At 42.9% G+C, this 21,668-nt stretch overlaps 2 protein-coding genes and 1 long non-coding RNA gene across 3 annotated transcripts in view; 1 reads left to right on the top strand and 2 right to left on the bottom strand.

Moving 5' to 3' along the window:
• OPN3 (opsin 3) overlaps positions 1–20,388 on the top strand; it is a 42,858-nt gene extending 22,470 nt beyond the window's left edge. The window contains exons 2-4 of the mRNA XM_059412500.1: positions 7,244–7,563; positions 13,944–14,195; positions 17,530–20,388. Of these exons, the coding sequence (XP_059268483.1) occupies positions 7,244–7,563; positions 13,944–14,195; positions 17,530–17,793 (836 nt within the window). The 3' untranslated portion in view covers positions 17,794–20,388. The remainder of the gene's footprint in view (positions 1–7,243; positions 7,564–13,943; positions 14,196–17,529) is intronic.
• LOC132025374 (uncharacterized) lies at positions 12–15,868 on the bottom strand. Its single transcript, XR_009406553.1, has 3 exons — positions 15,793–15,868; positions 6,027–6,114; positions 12–73 (listed from the first exon to the last, which is right to left on the bottom strand). It is a non-coding gene; the product is annotated as an uncharacterized LOC132025374 (long non-coding RNA).
• Positions 20,150–21,668, bottom strand: part of KMO (kynurenine 3-monooxygenase) — a 46,372-nt gene continuing 44,853 nt past the window's right edge. The window contains 2 exon segments of the mRNA XM_059412499.1: positions 20,150–20,353; positions 20,356–20,487. Of these exon segments, the coding sequence (XP_059268482.1) occupies positions 20,291–20,353; positions 20,356–20,487 (195 nt within the window). The 3' untranslated portion in view covers positions 20,150–20,290.

Below are 21,668 nucleotides of genomic sequence, written 5' to 3'. Positions count from 1 at the left end.
CGGTCCGGCCCACGGGCCAGGGCTGGCCGGGGCTGCCGAGCCGAGCCTTGTCACTGTAGCAGAACCGCCGTCGCTGGGGAACAAGGCAGATGGTCACGGCCCACGCTGGGGAATGGGGGCTCGTGAGCTGGCTCAGGGACATCTGGGGTGGCCCGCAAGCTGAATCCCGTCTCCCACTGGTGCTTGGCGCAAAGGAGCATGAGGCCGGACAGAGGGAAAAAGAGTCAGTCAGGAGCAGGTCAGAGCAGCCCCTTGCGGGCTGTGAGCCTGAATGAGAAGGAGGACACGTGGGAGACCCAGGGATGAATTTAGAAATATTTCCAAAGAAAAGCTTCTGGTGAAGCGAAAGCGCAAGATCGAAGGAGAGAGGAGAGACGGAGCAAGCATACGCGTCCCTCAAGGGGCCGGAGGCGAGGTCCTGCTGGAGGAGAATTCTCCGGTGCAGCTTTTCTGCGGACGCTGTGCGCGTTGTCCTAACATCGAGGTTGCCCTTGGCAAGACGTCATTTTGATTAAGTGATAAAAACAAGGGCAGCGTATGCCTCCCGTTTTACTCGTGGCCCCAACCCATTTTTGAGTGCAGTTAAATTAGGGTTAGAATTTAGAATATCTCAGATCCTGATAAACCCTCCCCGCGGACTGTTTTCTGGACTGTTGTCCTGCTGCGTTTATGTTGTCGCTTATGAACCTTAAGTAACGGCACGGAGCGGTCACTTTATATCGACACTGACCTTCCGCCCCGGGCCTGCAGACTCCAGTCACCACGGGTGTTTCTTGGGACTCCTGGCATATCGCTTATCCATTCCCCCCTCGTGATCTATCTTGTCCAATATCCTCCGCTGACAAGCAGACCGAAGTATAAAGTAAAGAAAGTTCTAATAAGACCTTACCCCTGGGACGCCTGGGTGGCCCAGTGGGTTAAGCCGCTGCCTTCGGCTCAGGTCATGATCTCAGGGTCCTGGGATCGAGTCCCGCATCGGGCTCTCTGCTCAGCAGGGAGCCTGCTTCCTCCTCTCTCTCTGCCTGCCTCTCTGCCTGCTTGTGATCTCTCTCTGTCAAATGAATAAATAAAATCTTTAAAAAAAAAAAAAAAAAAAGACCTTACCCCAAGATGGGGCTCTCCTTACCCCAGAAGCCAACAAACCCTAAAACAGTGTCAAATCAGAGGCGAGGCAAACGGTCTGAAACTGGGCTGTCGGTGCAAAGGGAGCTGTAGGAAGACAAGGCCAAGTTTGAAGCCCGAGGAGGCAGGACAGAGGCACTGATGTTGGAAGAATCAAAGATAACCTTGGGGAAATGAGTCCAGGATGATTTCCAAGCGACGACGCGGACGCTCAAGGGAGCCTTGGAGGAGGGGATGCACGACAGAGGGGACACACGACCGTAGAAAAACTCCCCCGTATTTTACCAACGGAATCAACACTTCGCTCCACCTCCCTGTGAAAAATCACTAGTATTTTGGGGGCGGGGGGAAGAACTCCCTTGAAACACCCGTGAAGAGCGGCAGAAGCCAGAACTGCGCTGACAGCGTGGTCACGGCGCACGGCCGGAGCCAGCCCACAGCCCACGGGCCAAAGGCTGCCCCGGGGACACCCTGTCTTCTGGGGCTCGCTGGCCCTTTCGTTCGGGGCATTCCGAGTCCGTAGCACACAGTGAGCATCGGGTGGGTAGGTGTCCAAGTGGTGGTCAAACCAAGTCTCTGTGTAGGTTTCTTACCTGAAATCATAAATTTTTGACCCACAGAGCTGGAAGTTTCACACTGTGCTGGATTTCTGTGGAACTGAGTCCGTGCACTAACCCTGAGGAGCAGCAACTTTGGGGAACAAACAATGGAAAAATGGAATTTGAAAAGGGGGAGGGAAACAAATATGGAAAAAGGAATTATTAACTGGAACTCAGTTTCTGCCGTAACAGACGGCGGGCGAATGCCTAAAATACGTGCACTAAAGGACTGTGCACCTTTTGGGTCTTTCCACGCACTGCTGTTCTTGATCAAATGGTCACTGGGCTTTCCAGTGCTGGAGAAACTATTCAGATGAGCATGGTCATCTCTAATTTCCTTTCAAATTCTTCAGCTTAAAAGAAATTGAGTTTTAAAAAATCACCTTTTCAAGGGGCTCCTGGGTGGTGGGACTGTCGGTTAATCGCCGGACTCTTGATCTCAGCTCAGGGCTTGATCTCAGGGTCTTGAGTTCAAGCCCTGCTTAGCGCTCGGCACTGGGCAGGGAGCCTACTTTAAAAAAACAAACTAAAAAAAGCCCTGGTGTGCCTGGGTAGTTCAGATGGTTAAGCGTCTGCCTTTGGCTCAGGTCCTGATCTCTGGGTCCTAGGATCGAGCCCCACGTTAGGCTCCCATCACAACAGGGAGTCTGCTTCTCCCCCTCCCTTTTGCCCTGCTCAAGCTCTCTCTCTCCGTATATGTCTCAAATGAAGAAAATCTTTAAAAAAAAAAAAGATTTTTTCAATAGTAGTAGGCAACACATGGATTATATATGTTTTCTCTAGTGTCTACTTCACTAGTAGAAACTTTTTGATAATTTCCCAAGAAGATTTAGACAATGAGTTTAGCATCGTGTCGACTTTGGAAGCAGACTCTTTGATTTGAATGTTGGCTCTTGTTTTTTATTAGTTTGAGACCTGAGCAAGGTAGTAAACCATGTTTATCTCAGTTCCCCCTACAAAATGGGGATGGTAGTAACTTCCACGTGTCTTATAGAGTTGTGAGGATTAAATAAGAGAACACAGGCAAACTGCTCAGAGCAGTGCCTGACACACGGAGATACTCTCCATGTGTTATGTGGTGGAAATTATCCTTGTTAATCAAGTAAAAGGGAGCAGGAAAGATTAGTCTACTAATAAGCAATGGAAACAAGATTCCAAAGAAGAGGTTACTTCCTAGGAGAATAAGGTTTCTCAGGCATATTAAGCATGTTGTTTTTCTGATTTAAGGTTCAAATACAAATAGAGGTCCTAATTAATAAAGAAACATTTTTATGAAGCAACATCAAATAGTTTCCAAAACTATATATAGATGAAAGTAATTAAAACTTCTCTCCTTCTGGGGCGCCTGGGTGGCTCAGTGGGTTAAAGCCTCTGCCTTCGGCTCAGGTCATGATCCCAGGGTCCTGGGATGGAGCCCCGCATCGGGCCCTCTGCTCTGCAGGAAGCCTGCTTCCTCCTCTCTCTCTCTGCCTGCCTCTCCACTTACTTGTGACCTCTGTCTGTCAAATAAATAAATAAAATCTTTAAAAACAAAACAAAAGACAAACTTCCCTTCTTCTAGAACCCTCTGCTTCCACCATATTGAATTATGTGCAGGAACCCGAATGCTCTAAGCTCGGCCAGGTCTCCGTGCGTTTCATGCGCCGGAATGGGACTGACACTGCTTTCCCCTCTCGCCCCTCCTATTTGCTCGGTGAAACCGTATTTAATCTACGAGACTCACTCAGATAGTGCCTGCTTCCCAGAGAAAAACTGGATCGTTTCCTCCTGTTATCAGATTCGGAGTTTCGCCTCATACTCTGGAGTGTGAGCTCCTTGAAGACGTGAACCACGCCATATTTATTTTTTAATCCAGCAGATGAGTATTGACAGGTCTGGCGCCTGGTCCAGGCAATCGCTCTTCTAAGCATTTGCTCTCGTGTAAACTTGCTTACCCAGTCTAGACCACTGAGCTATAAGTAAGTTTATTCACTGTGGACATCTAGTGGCCAAGGGGGGAGATGACTGTTCTTAAGTAATTACATTAATAATACTTATTGTATAAAAAAAAAAATAATAATACTTATTGTATAAATTACGCAGCAAGTAAGTAAAGTAAATCCTTACTGTATAAATTATTAACAATGTAAGCCCCAGAGCTCCTCTGCCTGTTCCTGTGCCTTCTGCCAGATTTCTACCACTTAAAGCAGTTTTACCCCTAGATACTGAACTATTCAACAATAATAACTATGATGATGATATCTTATATATCATCATCTAACCAAATACATTCATATTCTTATGTAACACATATACACACCCTCACGATGAGGTGGCGTTTTGGTACTATTCTTTCTATTTTACTGTGAGCAAATTGAGGCTCATAGATATTAATTAATTCTCCCAGAGTGATCTGTGTTTATGTACAGAAACTGAAGTTGAATCCAAGGCTGGCCTCATAGACATTCCTCTATTATAGAATTTATCACCCTATTACTGTTTCTTTCTTTTATAGTTTATCTTTGCCCATTTCTTAGCACAGTGCCTGGTCTATTTTATGTGCATGGATTGTTGATAAATGTAAGAGAATGCATAATCCCCAAATTATATCACAGAGAACTTTACTGACTCAATCTGGTGTACAGAGTTAACCCTTAGATACCTCTTCTTGTTTCCATGCATTTTGTATGCTACAGCCTTGGCCTTGAAATATCCTCACCCTCGCCAGCTTGATAAACTCCCTTGCATTCATCAATTCAAATATTGCTTTAAGACCTTCCTCAGTGTTTCCCTAGGCAGAGGTCAGTGCTTCCTCGATTGTATCCTCCAGCTCCCAGACACAGCTCTGGGTCAGCACGTATCACACTCCTGTAATTCCTTCTTTACACGTCTGTCTTCTGCAGGCTCTGAGATCTCCGTCAGCAGTTCAGGCAGAGGGAACAGTGGTGTCTGCACAGCCAGCTTGGAGTGTGGCTGGCACTTTGGGGCTTGCTGTCTGTATCCCAGTGTAAGTAAGTGACACAGCAAGATAAAGCAGAGTCTCCATAATATGCCGAGATTATGTTTGTATGTTTGTTTGTTTTTTTTAAGATTTTATTTATCCATTTGACAGAGATCACAAGCAGGCAGAGAGGCAGGCAGAGAGAGAGAGGGGGAAGCAGGCTCCCTGCTGAGCAGAGAGCCTGATGCGGGGCTCGATCCCAGGACCCTGGGATCATGACCTGAGCCAAAGGCAGAGGCTTTAACTCACTGAGCCACCCAGGCGCCCCCAAGATTAGTTTTCCTAGACTTCTGTCTTCAAATGGGTGAACGCATACTGCTCGAGATACAGCTCTTCCTGATGGTTATGTGAGGACAGTTTTAGGAGAATCAACGTCTAAACGCTCAGCTTGTATTCTCTCCCAGAAACCAGCTCCCTGTGATGCAAACCTTCCCTTTCTCCATCACTGTCCCCTACTGCCCACAGGAAGATACACCCCTTACCCATCCCAAGTCTTACGGTGCAAGTCACCAGGGAGGGCAGGGAGGAGGTCCCAGGCCGCAAACAAAGGGGTAAGTTAAAACACTGACGACGAACCTGGGGAAGTGGCTGACCACTGCGGTGGTTTCCGGTTCACCTTTGACAAAGTTGAGTTGGTGGATGAGTAAATACAATTTTGATAATAACCATTCTGCAATTTTTGGCATATAAGTTCAGGAGAGCTCAAATCATTGAATATAAAAGGAATGTTCTTATAATCAATAAGAACTGAATATAACAAAATCCCTTCCATTGCATCTGGATACATGTGTGATCAAGAAATCTTTAACTTTATAAGCAAGAAAAACAGGAAGAGAATTTATCCTTAATTGTTCTAGCCTTGGTAATAGTAATTGTGGATAAGGTATAATCTCCGTGGTGAGGGAAAGCTGTACTGATCACCTTAAGAGATTTATTTCTAATTAAGTTTTTTATTTTTTAATATATTTTTTATTTTTTTACGATTTTTTTTTTTTTTAATTTGACCGACAGAGATCACAAGTAGGCAGAGAAGCAGGCAGAGAGAGAGGAGGAAGCAGGCTCCCCGCTGAGCAGAGAGCCCAATTCAGGGCTCGATCCCAGGACCCTGGGATCATGACCTGAGCTGAAGGCAGCGGCTTTAACCCACTGAGCCACCCATGCGCCCCTTTTATTTTTAATATTTAACAAAATATTTTGATCAGTTGTATACAAATAAAAAACTGATAACTTCATCTGTAAGACAATTTTTTTAACATTTAGACACTTGCTACCCAGACTTTGCTCTTCATACCTTTAAAGGTACTCTAATTCAGGCCCCGTCGTACCTGCTTGGACTATTGCAGTAGCCTTCAAGCTGATCTCCATGCCATGGCCTAGGGAAGGGAGTTCCGTACCACTGCGGGAATGAGGGTCCTTTCAGAGGAAAGAGGAGAAGAAGGAAGAGAACTTAACTGTTGTCCTTCACACTTAAAAAACATGACAGAGTAACAGGTTTATAATTTGCTGTTTTATAGAGGAAAAATGGTTGTGTGTGTGTGTGTGTGTGTGTGTGTGTGTGTGTGTGTGTGTTTTAAGAACGAGAAAGAAACAAAACCCTTAGCGAGAAATCAAAAGCGTTTTCCAGCAGACTCATCTGCTCCTTTTACCCTCCTCTCTGCTTTGGATCCTCGGGAGTCCTGGCACCTCTGAATCCTCTCATCATTTTTAGACCCTTAAATGGTCTCCCTGCTCTGGTACATAATTCTTAGTTTCTCCTGGAATATGCTTCTCCTTCCGGGTTCACAAAGGCCCCCTGTTCCATGACGCCCGTCCCGCAGTCTTACTGTTGTTTGCACAACGGGGATCCCTCTGGGCACCTAGATTTCTGCATTTCTGTCATCCCGAAACCTCCAGAGTTGGAAAGGTGACGGGCACATAGTAGGTGCTCAAGAGAAGCTTGTTGATGGAATGAACCGCTCTCTGGGAAGAGGCAGGGAAATAAATGAGAATGTTGTTAAAGTGTATTTGCTGCCAAAAGGAAGCAGGCATGTAGACCCGGGGAGCACAGGGGGCTCCCCTCCCTCGTCAGCCGTCCTGGATGAGAACAGTCCGTAGGCTTATGTCCGCGAGCAGGAGGGTTAACCCAGCCCCCCTGCTACTGTTATGGTAACTTTGTCCCTTCAGCCTTGTGAAACCCACTTCAATTTCATCTTCAGTCCTGGGTCAGGACTGAGAAAAGGTCAAATCAAATGAGACTCACTGAGTGACCCTCTCTTCAGAGTCTCTCTTGGGCAGGAAGTTTAACATAGGAGCTGTATGGCCGGGGCAGAGCTTTTATTCTTGTCCTGCGCAACCCACCTGCCATTGATTTTCTTTCCTGGGTGAATATGTTTCCAGTCAAATGTCCTGGGGTCTGTGAGGCATTAGTCCTCTCAGATGTGGCTTTCAGAGCACCTGGTTTGTTCCGGACACTCTGGGAGGTGTCTCCAGCGGACAGCGGACCCTCGGCCACGTCCGGCCGCCGCCGCACCATGTCATAGTGTCCCACTCTCTCTTCTTGCAGGCATCGTTTCCATCACCACCCTGACTGTGCTGGCCTATGAACGTTACATTCGCGTGGTCCATGCCAGAGTGATCAATTTTTCCTGGGCCTGGAGGGCCATCACCTACATCTGGCTGTACTCACTGGCGTGGTCGGGAGCACCTCTGCTGGGCTGGAACAGGTACATCCTGGACGTGCATGGACTGGGCTGCTCTGTGGACTGGAAATCCAAGGACGCCAACGACTCTTCCTTTGTGCTTTTCTTATTTCTTGGCTGCCTGGTGGTGCCCCTGGGAGTCATAGCCCATTGCTATGGCCATATTCTGTATTCCGTTCGAATGGTAAGTTGAAAACGGCAGGTGCCCCTCCCCTAATCTATTTCCAGGGTGGGCAGGTCTGGGCAGAAGAGACTCAAACTCTCCCTACGTGATCAGTGGTTGTCCGCAGCTGGCGCCGTTCTAGGGGACTTCCTGGGAGAGTATAGAATTCTACTCTGTTCAATAGAATTGGGCACTGAATCACTCTCTAAAAGGCAAATGAGGAGTAACCTCTACTTTCTCTATGCCACCCTCTAAACCACAAGGAGGAAGGAAAGGGGTTCTGGACAGATAAAATCAGTAACAACCAAGAACACCTGCATTCTCTGACACTGTTAGAATTAAAGAACTCTGACCAAGGAAATTCCACACTTCCCATGATTTTATTCATTCAAAGGTCATGTAAATCCACTAGACCATAGTATAGATATTTTTTCCGGAAATCACTTCTGAATCATAAAGCACAAGACTGGCCACAAATGCGTTTCCTGTTGAGTGCTAGCAAGACGTCTGAAGTGACAGTGGGAGGCAGTCTCCTACTTTAGCCCCAAACACTTTCCTTGCTCAATCACCATGTCTTCCTGTCTGCGTCTTCCTTCAGAACTCCTGCTCAGCGGTCTCCTGTGCACCCTGCTAAACCCCTCTAACTTTCACCTTTAAAAAACAAAACAAAACAAACAAACAAACAAAACCTAACTTGGCCACATGCATTACTTTAAATCATAACCCACTGCTGACTTCCACATTCGAACTTTTCTCATACACATCTGTTTTGTAAAAAAAAGAAGAAAAAAATCCCCATACCAATCCAAAGATAGGTTTTCCCTATGCCCATAGTCAAACTACAAAGAGCGGCTGGAGGAAAATACGCGCCCAGATTCCCAATGCCCATACTGCAGGTCCTCCCAGCAGTGTCTGACAACTTCTGGGTCCCTGGAGGGTCCGCTCTCTCACACGGTCACTTCTACAAAGCCTCAGTTCTCCTTTTAATTCAGCTCTTGCCCTAACCCCAGTCATTCTTATCAAATAATCATGCTTATTTACAAGAAAGCCATTATCAAGAAATGTCTCAACTCCCTGTCCCCCTTCATACAAATCGCTCTGTTCAGCCTCATTCTTAGGTTCCCCCCTCTTCAGTTCTGGGGTCATGGCATAGATCTCTGAGGACCAAGCTGACCTTAGCTTCTGGTTTCCCCCATCCCCATTTTCTGCCCCAGGGACCTCTCGCAAGTAATAGTTTTCTCTTCCACTTAACATCTCCAATCTCTTCCTTACTTCTGGCTCCTTCTCTTTAGCAATAACTATGCTACTATTATACAAAAGCAAAGTCTGCTCTCAACTCCCTCTGGCTCTCACTTCATCGCCCTCCGCACCAGTCTGTACTCAAAGAACCATTAGTGGCTTTTGGTGTTCTATCACCACTCAGTAAGCATGCATTCGGCCAATATTGGTCGAACATAGAGAATGCACCAATTACTGACTATTACGGGCTGAATGTTTTTTTTTCTTCTCTCTCCCAAATTTATATATGGAAGCTTGACCCTCAACCAACGGTATTGGAGATGGGGTCTTTAGGAGGTAATTAGGGTCATATGATGTCATGAGAGTGGGGTCCTCATGATGGGATTAGTGCTCTAGTAAGAGGAGGAGGAAAGATCAGTGTCTCTCTCTCTCTCTCTCTCTCTCTGTGTCTTTCCCTCCCTCCATCTCTTCATCCTCCTGCCGTGTCTCTTTCCAGCATGCGACACACAGAGAGAAGGCAGCCATCTCCAAGCCAAGAAAAGAGGTCTCATACCGAAACCTGCCTGTGGGCATCTTGACCTCAGATTCCCCAGCCTTCAGATGTGTGAGAAATACATGTCTGTTGTCGAAGCCACTCAGTCCATGTTATATTGTTATGGAGGCCCAAGCTGACTAAGCCGTTGCCTAAGCTCTGAGGATGTAACATGTATAAGATATCGCCCGTGCCTCAACGAGTTTATAGTTTAATAAACTTACCTAGCGCTTAATTCCCCAACCCAGAGCAAATTGGCGCTTCCTTCCTTGAGCACACTGTCAGAGAAACAGCCCACATTAAGGTAACTGATGATCTCTCAAATGCTAGATCCAGGGAACACATTCCTATCTCTTTTTTCTTTTCTGACATCCATGGTATTTGACACTTGTGGCGTTATTAACAACTTCCACTCACTGGTGGTTTTCTCCTCCACTGTTTCTAGGATTCCATTCTCTCCTGTCTTTGCTGCTGATTCTCTGGCCCATCTTCTTAGGTCTCTGCCCAGGGCGGCTTCCTATGGGCTTCCCAGCATTGTGAGTGTAGCTCTTTTCTCTTACTACACACTGGCCTTGGGCATCTCCTATGCTCTTAGGATGTCCCCTTCTAACAACGGCTTCTGACCCAGGGTGTTCTTCTGACCTCTGTCAGGTCCCAGTCAGCTGCCTATTGCAGACCTCCACTAGGATGGTCCCCAGACCTATCAGATTCTTCTTCTTCTTCTTTTTTTTTTTTTTTATCTTAAGATTTTATTTATTTATTTGAGAGTGAGAGAAAATATGAGAGAGCAGGATGAGGGTGGGGTGAGCACAGAGGGAGAAACAGACTCCCCACTGAGCAGGGACCCTGATGCAGGCTCGATCCCAGGACCCTGGGATCATGACCTGAGCCGAAGGCAGACGCTTAACTGACTTGGCCTTCCAGGTGCCTCTTCAGAACATTCAGTTAACAGATTCCATGTGCGCGAAGACAACTGGGCCATCTTTCCCCCAGACCGGCTGCTCCTTCATTCCCTTTCTCAGTGGATGGTCATTATTCCTCAGCCAGAAATGAGAGCATAATATTTGACTATTCCTCATCCAAATCTCCCCAATTATCTCACAATCAATGATCAGTTTTCATGTATTCAACCTCCTATTTTTCCTTATATCCTTTTCCCCTCTCCTGTGGTCACAGACTCAGTTCAAAGGGGCCTTAGTTTTTTCTTCCTTTATTCTTGCTTTCTTCTAATGCATTTTCTCCACACTTCCACCAGAGTAATTATTCTTAAGTGCAAGTTTTCTCATATCACTGGCCAGCTTAAAATCCTTCAGAGGTTCCTCTGCCTTCACGATGAAAAATAAAGCCTCTGAGTGTGAGTACCAGGGTCCTGCAGATGGTCCTGCCATCTCTTGTCCGTGTGTCCGGCTTTAATTCTTGACATGCCGACCCTCTTGCCAACTCGGGTTCCAGTCAAGTGCAGTATTTCCTGTTCCCAGAACTTGACACGTGTTCTATTACTACTTTACATTAGCATTCATCCTGTTCCTGGGACACTCTGTCCTTGCCCCTTCCTCGGCTGAACCACAGGAGGCTGAGCTCAGTATCTTCCTGCCCTTACCTATGTCTGAATCCATTACCCATCCTGTGTGTTCATAGCCCCCTCTGGTCGCCTCTCTCATGACACGCATCATCTACAGAAACAGTCTGTGTGCCTGTCACCTTCAGAATCCAGTGAATTCCTTAAAAGCAGAGACCCCGTCTTATTCATTTTTTCACCTACGGCTGGAACAGGACTTGCATAAAGTAGTTGATCAGAGACTATTTTTGGAATGAGTGACAAACAATGCATTGGAAGGGCAAGTGGTGCGAGTCTGAAGAGACTTGACTCTAGACCACAGTATTCTCCACTCAGAACCTGGTGGTTATCCAGAGGGGTGACTCATAGCACTGATGGAGACAGAGCTTCTCATGTGAGGAAAGGACTCACGGTGAAATGTTCGAAAATCTACAGGTGTCTGCATCACTAAGCCCACTTTAATGTAGGCAGAGGACTCTTTTATTGGGAATTCTGGGAAATGTGTCTTAAGTGGTTCAACCTTCAGGACAAGTTCAGCTGTGCATATGCTTTTGCTCCATCTGTAGCCATTTTAGAAGATATTCTCAAATGATTGTATATTGGGATAGGATATTTGGGGGGCTCTTTTATTTGGAAAACTTTGAAAGGACAGAGTGAAGGCATGGAGAATGATAAAACAGAGAGGCCAAAAGAGATCAATGAAAAATAATCATGGAAACTACAGATTTGCAAACACAAATAATCCAGAACAATAATCAGAACTATATCCTTGTACCAAAGAGAAACTGGGCTTTCCCAGCCCAGTATTTCCTTAAATTAACTTCTCCAGCATGCATGTAATTTCAAGATGATAAATGAGTGCTCTGCTTTGATACATGTTGAGAAGATGGGAATTGAGTTGCTCAGAAAGGGTAGAGATGAGTCTGTAGGGGACTCTGGATGGTGGGGAATTGGAGACAGATGATTGAGCTGTAGTTATACTGAGTATATTGTATATTGTATATTATCAATACAATGCAATATATCATATATTAAATAGACTATATATTGAGTATATCAAATATATATATACTCATTAATTGCAACTGAGGAGCCAAAAATCTGATTTGATTCCAAAATTTGATTCCAAATATTCCATAGTATCATAAAAGTACAAATGCATATAAATGTGTTAGTTTCAAATATAACTCCAGTGTAAATAAATATTTAATCTTGGACATAATCCCACAAAGTCATGTGTGTGGAACTGGGACCCAACTTCTGTTAAGTCCAACAAGTTATTCATTTGAATCTTTTTTAATCTTGACTCTTAGAGGAAGTAATTGATTGCCAGGAGCAAAAGTGGTGAATCTGGGATATGGATCCAGACCTAATTCCAAATAGAGACCTTTTATTAGAACTCTACAACCTTCTTAAGAAACTCTGGGGAGGGGCACCTGGGTGGCTCAGTGGGTTAAAAGCTTCTGCCTTCAGCTCAGGTCGTGATCCCAGGGTCCTGGGATAGAGCCCCACATCGGGCTCTCTGCTCAGCGGGGAGCCTGCTTCCTCCTCTCTCTCTGCCTGCCTCTCTGCCTATTTGTTATCCCTCTCTATGTCAAATGGATAAATAAAACCTTTTAAAAAAATAGAATAGATATATAGATAATAGAATAGATAATAATAGAATCCAACTTTACAACCATGCCCACTTCTACACCTTCCTCTACTCTATAAAAACACAATCATTTTAATTATCCATATTTTCTTCCTACTCTCTGTCAGTATGAATAGGTGATTCTACTAAGAACAGAGTTTCTTCAATATAATTTTAGATGATATCAATAATTTAGCTGTATCAATTCAAATATACGTTTAAACACTATAAGCACATGTTCTGATTTATTTGGAAATTTTTTTCCTTAATTTTTATGATAATCCTGGAAATAAAAAGGAATGCTTAGATTTTGCTGAAATGCAATAAATTTCCCAGTTTAAAATTGTGCACTAAGTATAAACAGTATGCAAGATACCTTATTTTAAATACATAGGCATTTGTATTTTTGTAGCAAACTTAACTTTTTAGGATAGTCAGAAAAACCATTTTATTTAAGAATATACTTTTGGTGTAGAGGGATATTATCCCCTCCCCTTACTAACAAATTTATAATAACAATAGAAGGAACCTCAAAAGAAAGAACTTTTATCTGAGAAACCCAAACAACTTTCAGACTCTAGACCATTATTCTTCAGTGCTTTACTAGGGATGAATTAAAAGCAGATATGCTGAGTTTACAGGGATGTGGCTACAAGTGTTCTCTGCACCTGAGCCCGGATGAAACCAACTACAAGCGAGGTCCCCATCCAATCCCACTTTGCAGTAGTTAGCTGGGAGTGGAAGCCACCATAGTTTGCAGCAAGAATTCATTTGGGAATTTAGCTTTAACCAAGACCAGCTTAACCATGCAGAACCGACGTCACATGTTTGCTGCCTGGTTTGAGAAGTTGAGGGTTATGGTCTGGATTAGAGTTTCCAGGATCATAGAGAGAGTTTCCAACTTGTCAGGACTCTGTCAGGCTGGAGAATCTAAGCAAAATAATTCATTTTCTTCTTCTTCTTTTTTTTTTAAGATTTTATTTATTTATTTTAGAGAGAAAACATGCGTGGTTGTGGGGGGGGGGGCAGAGGGAGAGCGAGAATCCCAAGAAGACTACACACTGGGCATGGAGCACAGCAGGCCGGATTGTGAAATCAAGACCTGAGCCAAAACTAAGAGTCCCACACTCAACATCTGAGCCACCCAGGCGCCCCCATTCTTTTCTTCTTTAAAGAAATTGGAAAACATTAAAAACCATTAAAGGATCAAAGAGGCTATGAGGCTCCAAGTACTGTATTAAAGATTAATGGACTGAGACATGGAGAGATTAAGGGCTGGACACAGTTGGAAGCTCTTGGATCAGAAGTTGACCCCAAAAGTCCTGTTGAGTTGTCTTTCCACAAGGGTGGGCCCTGGAATTTTGTCTGTATATCTATTATCAAAGCAACATGAGAAAAGTTTTCTTTGACTTCCAGCTCTTTCTTTCTCCTTTCTGCAGCTTCGTTGTGTTGAAGATCTTCAGACAATTCAAGTGATTAAGATTTTAAGATATGAAAAGAAAGTGGCCAAAATGTGCTTTTTAATGATATTTATCTTCCTTATCTTTTGGATGCCTTATATCGTGATCTGTTTCATGGTGGTGAATGGTTATGGACACCTGGTCACTCCAACAGTATCTCTTGTCTCCTATCTCTTTGCTAAGTCAAGCACTGTATATAATCCGATTATTTATATCATCATGATCAGAAAGGTAAGTGTGGTAATATACATGTTGTTTTCACCATGTAGATGTGGTTGTTGGAAAATGTAATACTTTATTTATAGAGATTATTCAGACACCTTCAATGATAGAAACCAAAGTCAAGAATTTTATAGGAAAAAGTGTTCAGGAATAAATACAAGGTATTCCCCAAAGAAAATAGTAACAATTCTAAGATCTACCAAAAAGCTTATTAAGTAAAATTCCATTAAAATTAATATTTAATTCATCAGGAAACATTTTATGTCTTGTAATAATAATGGCCACAAAGTTAATAATTTACTTAAAATACTTACTGTACTATGGAGATTATACCCATTATCTTTCAAAACACCATGAGATAGGCACTAGAATTATTTTTTACTTGATTTATGAATTATAACACAAGTTCAAGAAAGTTAAATGACTGGCCTGCTCCAGGAATTGTTGGTGCCTGGATTCCAGTCTGGTTTGCTAGAATATCAAAGTCCATCTCACCACTTAGGGTTTCAGGTATCATAATTCACATGCCATGACCAGTGTGTAGCTCAAACTAATTCGTTTCCAGAAACTCCTCTAGATCGAATGGGAAGCTTATCATCTGTGTGTGTGGTAGACAGGTTTCAGCTTGACGACTGTCAGCCAGGACTATGAGGGCCTCAGTAGGATTGCGAAGAAGTGTGAGGCTAAGCCTCTAAGTCACAAAGCTTAAAGACCAGAGAATTGCCAAGTTATAATGGCCAATTCCTGCATTGACATTTTTTATTTTTATTTTTAAAATATTTATTTATTTATTTGAGAGAGAGAGACAGAGAGATAACACGAGGAGCAGGGCCTGAGGGAAAGAGAGAGACAGAAAGGCAGAGGCAGAGGGAGGGGGCATCATCAAGCTGACTCTTCCCTGAGCCTCGAGCCCAACTCAAGGCTCGACCTCACAACCCTGAGATCCTGACCTGACCAAAACCAAGAGTCAGATGCTCCATAGACTGTGTCACCCAGGACCCTCTCCATTGAAACTTTAAAGTAGCAGATCACACTAATAACAGGCAATAATAATTAATAATAATTATAATAATAGCTACTGTGGCTACTAATACTCAAAAGTTTGGAATGAGAAAACATTTTTTCTATTAACCTTATAATGTTCACTGCTAAATCTCCCCCTTTGTACTTTCATATGGTTTCAGTCTCTATTCATTGATGGTCTTTCTTTCTCTTTCATGATGCCTTCATTTATCTATTTACTTGAATCCAGAGAATTTTAACTCAGAGTCCCTAAAATCTGAGAATTACTTGAATTGGCTTCAGGAGAGCCATGAGAACCTCTGAAATTAGTCATAAAACTTTTTAAGAATATGCACATGTACATTTTTCTAACAAGATAGTTTATAAGCTTAATTTTCTGAAGAAGTGTAAGGACTTCATATTTTAACTACCATGTCAACAGGCAAATAATTACATTTAAAATATATTACCTGACATTATGTTTTGTGTTCTTTCTCTGGGCCAGTGGCCCCTATGTCAGTTCTTTTAAAATTTTAGTGTGCATACAGTACACCAGGAGAGACCGTAAAAAAAAATTTTTTTTTTTTTTTTAAAGAGTACATACTCAGATTTGGTATGCCTGGGTGGCCAAGATTCTGCTTTGTAACCTTGCACATGGTCCCCATGTTTCTGGTTCTCAGGAGCACACTTAAGATGGAAAGTCTGAAAGACACAGTAAACTAACAAATAAATAAAACAATGGTCCTTATCCTCAAGGAGCTTACCATTTATGTAGGAAAACATATTTTGACATACTTTAACCCTTATAATAATGTATCTTTAGCACTTAAGCTGGTATAGCAAAAACTAGTTTGATGGATAGTCTCAAGCAAATATTTTTAAAGGTGAGTATAGACTAAATACTAACTTGTATACAAGTGAGTTTTAAAGAAGACAGAAATCAATGTAGCTAGCTCTTCTATTTTCCACTGATATTTCCTGGTCTGGGAAAGCCCATGTATTAAACTTCAATTTTGCTCTGAACTAATGGGATAAAAATTAAACTAACTTTTTATTTATATGTTTTATTGGTCACGATAGACTATTGCAACAAATAACTCCACCATTTCAGTGAATCAGCAAGAAAGTATTCTTTCATTTCTTTTTGAAAAAATTTATTTTAGAAAGAGAAAGAGAACACATGTGGGAGCATAAGTGGGGAGAGGGGCAGAGGGAGAGAATCTCAAGCAGACTCCCTGCTGAGGGCAGAACCCCCTACGGGGCTTGATCTCAAGACCTCGAAATCATAGCCTGAGCCAAAACTAAGAGTCAGGAGCTCAACTAACTGAGTCACCCAGGGGCCCTAAGGTTTTGCTCATTAAATCCTGGTCCAGAGTCCACTCTATTTGCTGGAGGGCAGGGGCTCTGTCCCGTACAGTTCTGTAGGAATCAAAGTTCCTCCATGTTGTGATGTTATAATCTTCAGGCTTGACCTCTCAGGTCTTATAGGAGGGGAAAGAGCAGGAGGAGCCCCTGAAAGGGAGTTGAGAAATGGGGTTCAGTGTTGTACCCAGGACAAGGGGAGGATCATGGGTATTGGTGCGCACTAGCACTCTCTGCTGTAGTATTTTTTTTCTCCAGATGGTTTGTAATCTTGATAGAAAAAAATTCCTTACCTGACCAAAGGACATTAGTGCGGACGGCTGACTGTAAACTCTGTGGGAAGGGCTTTGTCAGCCTTTGCTGCCCGCAGTATTCCCAAACTGTAGCCCAGTGGCTTTTACCTTGTAGTTGCTCACTGAATATTTGTGGAATGAATTAATTTGAATTTTTAAAAAATTTTTTTAAGTTTTTATTTATTTTTTAAATTTATTTCCAGTGTTCCAGAATTCATTGTTTATGCACCACACCCAGTGCTCCATGCAATCCGTGCCCTCTCCAATACCCACCACCTGGTTCCCCCAACCTCCCACCCCCCGCCCCTCCCAAACCCTCAGATTGTTTTTCAGAGTCCACAGTCTCTCACGGTTCGTCTTCCCCTCCAATTTCAAGTTTCTTAAACAGATTTAGTTGTCCTCAAAGACGGTGCATACAACTTGAATCCATGGTGATTATAAGGTATTGTAATAGTCCTTTATGATTTTGTTGATGAGAATTACATAATAATAAAAAAAACCCTTAAACTCCAGGGTTATGTAGGTACATATGAGCATTGCCACCTAACCCCATCCCCACCCAGCTAACAAAAAAGAACAACCAAAATTAAATTCAACTAATTTGAATTTAGGGTTAGGGTTAGGGTTAACCCTAATTAAGGGCCGAATTTTTACTTTATATTCAACTTCATTTTCTCTCTGCCCAGTTCCGAAGATCCCTTTTTCAACTGCTCTGTTTCCGACTTCTGAGATGCCAGAGGCCTGCTAAGGACCTACCAGCCAATGGGAGTGAAATGCAGATCAGACCCATTGTGATGTCACAGAAAGACGGGGACAGGCCAAAGAAAAAAGTGACTTTTAATTCTTCTTCCATCATTTTTATCATCACCAGTGACGAATCACTGGAAGTTGATGAGAGTGACAAGACCAGTGTGTCAAAGGTTGATGTAATCCAAGTTCGTCCTTTATAGGAAGGAATAATGATAATGAAAGATGAGGCCTTATACTGGAAACCACATCTTGACTTCCATTATGAGGACTATTTCGGAATCCCCACTCTACGTAATATTTTGGGGGAGGAAAAACTTTCTTCTGCCCTCAAATTTTCTTCTACCTGGTGAAGGAAATAAATTGACATGAAACAGATGAACAGGAGAAAAACCCAAAAGTTTAATTCTGTGTGCATGGAGGCCCAATAATAAAATTGAGACCCAAAGAAATGAGCAGGGCATGTAGCTTTTTCACATTTTAGACAAAGAGACATAAATCTGTAAGGAATTGACAGGACAGGAAAACTCACGTTTGGGAGCTTCAGTCTGTAAAGAATTCTAAACAGGATCTGGGCTTGGTAGTAATTTAGTAAAAGTAACAGGGTTTGTTCATACAGGTTTTTTCAGCCCTCAGTTCTCTGTCTCTGATGATATAGATGTCTCTCTACCCGCTGGTTTAGGGAGGTTCCTTTCACACAAGAGATTTCCTGCTTTCAGGAGGACAAAGGAAGGTCAGACTGTGCTTTTTGCATCTGGTGTTTATTAAGTAAGTTAAATTCAAAATTGTGGCATATTTTGGGGCATCCTGCCTTAGACTCCCACAACATCAACAGAACTTCGGTGAGTCAGCAGGAAATCTGAATTGCCCGTATGCTTTTTAGCCTCTGGAAGCAACTGAGCAAGACAGTTGCTTTACTTCAATGGGTGCTTTCCGTAACGAAAAACCCCTTCATGGCACAAGATGGGCACCTGGCACCATTAACTTCTAACATGTTGGAAATTTTCATTTCAAATATATTTTTTTAAATGACATTATTTTCCAAGGCACACAATACATTTTTTCTCAAAAATACTTAGCTGTATTCACAGCTCAGAAATAATGGTAAAAAAACAACTTTGTATCATATATGTCGGAAACTGCAGCTTTTCGGTGGTGTTGGATCCTCATCACTGTCTTGTCTTATGTATGAACGATCAGATTTATCAGAGAGCCTATTCCAGGGTGAAAAAGAAAATCAGCACCCTGGCTTCCTCTGAAACGAAAGACTTACTGTATGTGCCGTATGATAAAGACGAGCTTCAAGATGACTGTCCTGCGAAGCGCGCTCCAGGAGGAATACTGAAAAGCAACCCAGTCAAGGAAAGGTCGTGAATTTCAAAATAATCGTGGAGGCTGGGGACTCACATGAGCAGAGGATGTCCATGGGAACGATGTGTCGATGGCAGATCTGTTTCATTTCAAACATGACTTGGCAACCTTATCCTTTCAACAATTTGCCACAATTTTGCCAAGTGTTTTGGGTTTAGAAAAGAAGTTCCAAGCAAAAAAAAAAAAAAAAAAAGAAAAGAAAGAAACAAACAAATCTACATTTGAAAGGGATGAAAGTAAGTGTAAAACTGTATTCATAAAATATATTATTTAGTCTTTTTTGCTCTTTAACCAGTCTCCTGGGTAATCGACGGTCAGTGTTCGTGAAGTTGCCATTTTCCCATGAGTCCTTGTTTGGACTAAACACAGCTCGTTAGAACTCAAGGATTTCTTCAACTATCTAAAAAAGAAATTGAACCATTTTATTTTGTTGCCTAATTTTTATTTCTTAGTTGACTGTCCTGCTGATGTAGCATCTTCACAATTAATCATGTCTGAAAGACTTCTGAGTGTTTCAGCTGGTCTACTGAAGAAGAACCAAAGAGAATATTTTCCCTAAAAGAACTTTTCAAAATCAAGTTTATCGCTGGTTAGTAAACTGCTTCTGGAGAATCTCAAGTGGAATCATTTCTATGAAAACTGTCTCCCTTGTTTCCTTTCCACTCTGTCATCTATATATCTGTTTAATTTATAAGTAAAACTTCTTGTTCTTCACTTAGTATGGCATCAATAACCCCCTCTTTTTTTTAATCTTCAGAAGGTAATGATGGCTTTCGAAGATGGTGAAGTAAAATTAGTTCATTTTTGTAACGTTCTAGAGTGCCCCAAATTCCTCATTTTTACTTCCAGTTTTGGTAAGTGAAGCTGAGCTCTACGTTGGACTAGTTCCATTCTGGTGACCCAAAGTGTAATTTACATGTTAGGCAAATCGTGGTTTTTAGTCTTGGGTGTTACGAGTCCGTCCTATCGTGACTTTAACGATGTCCTTGAAAGGGAAGAGGTGATCAGCATCTTCCTTGAGGTCCCTGGTGCTTTACTTTTTGAGAAGTGAAAGAGATCTTAGTCACTGCACTTTCATATTTAGAATGACCACACCTATGTGTAGCATTATGGGAAAGCTGTATTTTGCAACTTAAACTGATAGTTTAGGGGTGGTCCCACTCCCAATAACCACAACGAACACACAGAGAAATTTTATACTGATTTTAATTGTAAGCAGGCATATATCTGTCCCCAGTGAATTAAATATGATGATGGAAACATGGCTTTGATCCTTAGTTTCAGTTATGAGGAAGTCCAGTTGCCGCGTCAGCATATTTACGTCACCGGCTAATGACATTGGGAGTTTTTTTCTAGTGACTCCATGGAGTTTGCAAGGAAACACGTCCTGTTTTCTGGAAGGAAGTGAGCCACTCCCATGGTCTTCTGAAGTAGTGCAGGGGTCTCAGGGACATGGAGCACAGAAATAGGTAGGTACTACCCATGGCTATCAATGTTCCAAAGAAAAAGAGTCCTTTGTTTATCACCTGTAAAAACAGCAAGAAGTCTCGTTTTATTTGTCCAGAGATAAAGATCTCAAAAGACTTCATTCTTGAACAACCAAGGAGTATACAACGTCTTCTTTGTTCTTTAACCTAAAATGGCAATTTAATGGCATGACCACGAGGTCAAGGCCTAGGATGGCTGGTAAGGTCAGGAATTTGGAGCTTCCCTTCTCTGTCTGTCTCTCTCCCTTCCCAGAGATAGCTGGATCCATGTGTTCTGTGTAATGAATTCTTAGCAGTCTGCCTTTGTATAGCCATACACACACGCACACACACACTTTAGAAAAAGAGCTATAAATGCGATCTTATGAGTCTGTTAGCCTCCCTTGGCTTCCTTGCTTCCCTTGACATAATATTCAGAATGCTTGATGTCCTGCTTGCCCTTCCAGCTGCCCCTCAGGCGGTTCTCACACGCCAGGGCTGCCTCCAGGGCCTCCCAGCACCCTCCCCCCCAGCACTCCCGTGCTCCACCAGCCGCGGTCAGCCTGCCCCTCCCGCCTCTGAGCTGCAGGAGGAGAGGGGCTGCTGCTTATTCATCTCCTGCCCAGCTCCATCTCTAGACATTAAGTGCAGTGATTTGCTGAATGAATAAAGTTGTTAGATTCCAGAGGAAATCTAGGAATCTGAATGTCTGTGTACTGGCATCTCTGGGTGAGCTGCCCAAAATGAACGTGTTCGGGCATTAAATTAGAATTAGATTATGTGTTACAAGAGTTTCAACTCTGTCCAATTTCACAGGTTAAACCCATAAGAATATTGCATGAAGCAAAAGTCAATGGCTAAATACCATTTAAAAAATTACATTGCTAAAATACATTTAAAAGTTTAGAAATACTGCATCAGGGGTATCCTTGGTAGTTCAGTTGGTTTAGTGTCTGACTCTCGATTTTGGCTCAGGTCATGGTCTTGGGGTTGTGGGATCAAGTCCTGCGTCAGGCTCCAAACTCAGCACGGAGTCTGCTGGTCCCTTTCCCTCCACTCCTTAACCCACTTGTGCTCAGACACACTCTCTCTCTAAATAAACAAAATCTTAAAAAAAAAAAAAAGAAATACTAGCCTCAGTTCTCTTTTGCATTTCCTCCCTTGCGGGGCACTCCCTCTCTCTCTCCCTCTTGCTCGCTCTCTCTTTCTCCCTTTTTGTAATTTTGTTCATCAGGCGCTTT

This window comes from Mustela nigripes, chromosome 10 (assembly GCF_022355385.1).
Source record: "Mustela nigripes isolate SB6536 chromosome 10, MUSNIG.SB6536, whole genome shotgun sequence".
NCBI lineage: Eukaryota > Metazoa > Chordata > Mammalia > Carnivora > Mustelidae > Mustela > Mustela nigripes.
Note: the sequence above shows the minus strand (reverse complement) of the source record. Positions and strands in the feature narration are given on the sequence as shown.